The sequence below is a fragment of the Verticillium alfalfae genome, genomic scaffold (genome assembly GCF_000150825.1).
Source record: "Verticillium alfalfae VaMs.102 supercont1.3 genomic scaffold, whole genome shotgun sequence".
NCBI lineage: Eukaryota > Fungi > Ascomycota > Sordariomycetes > Glomerellales > Plectosphaerellaceae > Verticillium > Verticillium alfalfae.
Window position 1 is genome coordinate 1,420,613 of NW_003315036.1, and position 3,298 is coordinate 1,423,910.

General features: G+C 56.0%; 2 protein-coding genes across 2 annotated transcripts; both read left to right on the top strand.

The window, feature by feature from the left end:
- Positions 1-369: 369 nt before the first annotated feature.
- VDBG_02947 (key lime pathogenicity protein) lies at positions 370-2,448 on the top strand (the record flags this gene model as incomplete). Its single annotated transcript, XM_003006762.1, has 3 exons — positions 370-675; positions 738-2,020; positions 2,079-2,448. 3 exons carry the CDS (start codon positions 370-372, stop codon positions 2,446-2,448), a joined length of 1,959 nt encoding a protein of 652 aa, XP_003006808.1.
- A 384-nt stretch (positions 2,449-2,832) lies between these two features.
- VDBG_02948 (predicted protein) lies at positions 2,833-3,201 on the top strand (the record flags this gene model as incomplete). Its single annotated transcript, XM_003006763.1, has 1 exon — positions 2,833-3,201. One exon carries the CDS (start codon positions 2,833-2,835, stop codon positions 3,199-3,201), a length of 369 nt encoding a protein of 122 aa, XP_003006809.1.
- Between the last annotated feature and the right edge of the window lie 97 nt (positions 3,202-3,298).

Below are 3,298 nucleotides of genomic sequence, written 5' to 3' on the forward strand. Positions count from 1 at the left end.
ACACACGTCAACCCCTCGTCGACCGCCTCCCTCTCTCTTTTCTTGTGATCGTCTTCTTTTGACTCGAAACCCCAACCGTCCTCTGAGCTTCTGCGCCCTTGTCCCCTGACATTGTTTCTCGAGACAGAAGAGCGAGAGAAACCAAGCGGAACAAAAAGACGAAGATCAGATCAGATCAGTACTCGATCCAGCTCTGACGTCGAGGCCGCTCCTCTGCAGCACCCCCCCCAATACATCCATCAAACAGCCCACGCTTGTTCAATACGCACCATCAAGACGGGGCTGCTCGTAGTTACAGTTACACCCATCCGTCCACCAACAACAAGCCTGATCGTTGTTCGTCGACAGCTTCACTGTGCTTTCGTTGTGATGAACAACATGAACCAACAGTTCAACAACGTCGACGAACTGCAACGTCAACTGCAAGAACGTGAACGAGAAGTCCACGCGCTCAAGGCCCAGCTCCACCTGGCATCCCAGACTCACCCCCAGTCTTCGTTTGCCAGCCAGCAGCCGCACTATCCTGTTGAGCACAGTGATTTCCCTGTAGACTTTGTCAACGTCCCGAGAAACGTGCCCGCGCAACAATATGCCGTTCGCTCCGTGGGTAAAGTCCAGCGCAGCAAGTCCACCATGGGACATGCGCCGTCATCCATGTCGTCAGGCCGTCCGATGGTATGTCACCCCGTACCCCTCTCGGCCCTTGGGAGTCGCCCACGCTCACTCACCCGTTCCAGGACCAGAGCAGCGAACGTCAGCACCCCGTGAAGCGCCCCAGAGTCATGTCTCAACAGTACACACCATCGCCTTCCATGACCACCAGCATGTCACGAAGCGGCTCCAGCCAGTCGTCGCGAAATGTGCCATTTATCGCAGCTGGGCCCATCGCTCCTCTCCAGAGCTCCAATACAGCCCACACGCCGCACAGCGGTTTCACCCAGGCCCGAGACGTCTCCTCTGGCAACTACGGCTTTGCCACGTCCCTCCAGCGGTCAAACACAACTCAGCGCCGCTCATTTCTGCAAAGCGTCGAGGAGCACGGCTCTCTTGATGGTGTCGGCATCCACCCATTGGCCTATCTGGAAGCACACGAGACCACCGACGCCGTAGCATCTTCAAATCCAAGACCCCCGCCTGCACAGAACTACGCTCTATCACACAGCAATCGCGGCTCGGGCTCTAGCCTCATGATGTCGGCTTGCCCGTCCATGACGTCGGGGCCATCTGCCGCAGAATCGGCAGCGTTGACCCGAGACAACAGCTCCTTCGACAGTGCTCTCGTCGGCGCATTCGATATGGCCAGGCTCGACTCGACGCACTCCCAACAGACTGACTTATCTCTGGAGCAGGAGTTCTACGTCTCGTTCCAGGATGACACTTGCGAAAAGAGCGGCGAACCGATGTCCTACCTAGGCGACGGCTTCCTTGACCCCTTGTCCCAAGATTATTCCACCTCTGCCCACAGTGAGCAGTTCCTGTCTCAAGAGTCTATTGGCATGGAGCGATCCAACAGCTCCACCTCCACACAGTCCAGCGTGGAGCGCCGTGCACGCGAAGCCCGTCGACGCCACAACCAGAATGCCACGAGGCTGCTCGCAGCAAAGCCCGAAGCTGTCGTCAAGAGTTCTCCGGCACAGGCCTCCAAAAAGGATGGCAAGGTGGCCGTGACAAAGAGCGGCCCGTACACCAGGCCCAAGCACCCCAAGGTCAAGTGCACCATGTGCGACGACAACCCGCAGGGCTTCCGAGGCGAGCACGAGCTGAAGCGCCATGTTGAAGCGAAGCATGCCGGCGTTGTCAGGAAGTTCATTTGCCGAGATCCCGCCCTCTCGGGCATGCCCACCGCTGTTCAAGCTCTTCACCCCCTCAGCAAGTGCAAGCAATGCAAGGCCAAGAAGCAATACGGTGCTTACTATAACGCAGCGGCACACTTGCGTCGGACGCACTTCAAGCCCAAGGTTGCCCGGGGCAAGAAGGCGCGCGGTGACGACGAGGAGAAAGCGTGGTGGCAAGGGCGGCGGTGACTGGCCACCGATGAACGAGCTGAAGGCCTGGTTCGAAGAAGTGTATGTGCACAGCAGCGAAACCAACGATGCGGACGAGGAGGAGGACGACAATGAAGCAGCCAATACGGCCATGACGGCGATGGATATGACGTTCCCAGTCATCGGCAACAAGCTGTCCCAGGAGCCGGACTTTCCCGGGTACAGCATAGGTCCCGAGCTGCCACTCGACACGATGTCTCCTGACCAGCCCGCACTCATGTCTGCGGCCACCTTTGAGTTTACTCCCTATGCCACGTTGTCGCCGGTGGGCATGATGCCATCCGATGCTACCTTCTCGGCTATGAACGCTTTAACGTCGGCGAATTGCAGTAATCAACTGTCGCAAGGATTCATGGTTGACGAATACGCGCCCTTCCCATTCAACATGTCTGGAGCAGTCTGATGCCCCTGTCAACAACTCGGGTATTGGGTGCTGGACGCAGCCATATGTGCGTTTTTTTGACACGATACACTGTCGTTACACACGCCCTGATGAAAGATACAAGAGGAAAACTCTGAGGCAAAAGAAACAAAAAAGAAAAACCAAAAAAAAAACCAGAACGAGCATACGAGTAACGGCCACTGCGACAACGGGCGGCTTCACGATATTGCCCTGCTGCCGACCAATTTACTTCTAGGTCGTAGCGATTGAAACGGCCTTAATTCTTGGAACCCTTTTTTTTTCTTTTTTCCCCCCAAGGTCTATTTACTTTCCTTAAAAGATGGTACGGAATACGTTCGGGCCCAGTGGGATGTGGTAACAGCATCCCATGCTCTTCAGGAGCCCATGTCTCGACTGGTGTCAGTCAGGCTACACATGATCCATTTGTACATAGACGGTCTGGAGCACAACGTTGGAAGGACATCCGATGAGGACAGGATCGGCGCCCAGAGCCCTAGCAGGGCAGGCAGGTACGGGCAAAAGGAGGCCTGCGCACGGCCTGGTATGCGAATTCTAGCGAGGCGTTGGGAATCATTTGTTTTTGGAGCGGGACAGGAAGTGTGTAACTTGGTATGGGAACCGGGCAAATGGGTGTTGACTTGGGGTTGCTTCGGCTCTGCGGAGGAGCACTGGATAGGGTGTGGTGGCGGTGTACCAATGAAGCCGCAAGGCCGCAATGCAGCTTGGCCGAGCTCGATGAAGATGGAAATTTGATCTGCCTTGATGCATTTCTCACTTTTTGTCACGCAACTCGCATGCGACATGATTTGTGATGTCTTGATCGATGTTGGGCCTGACCCCTATTCTGGTT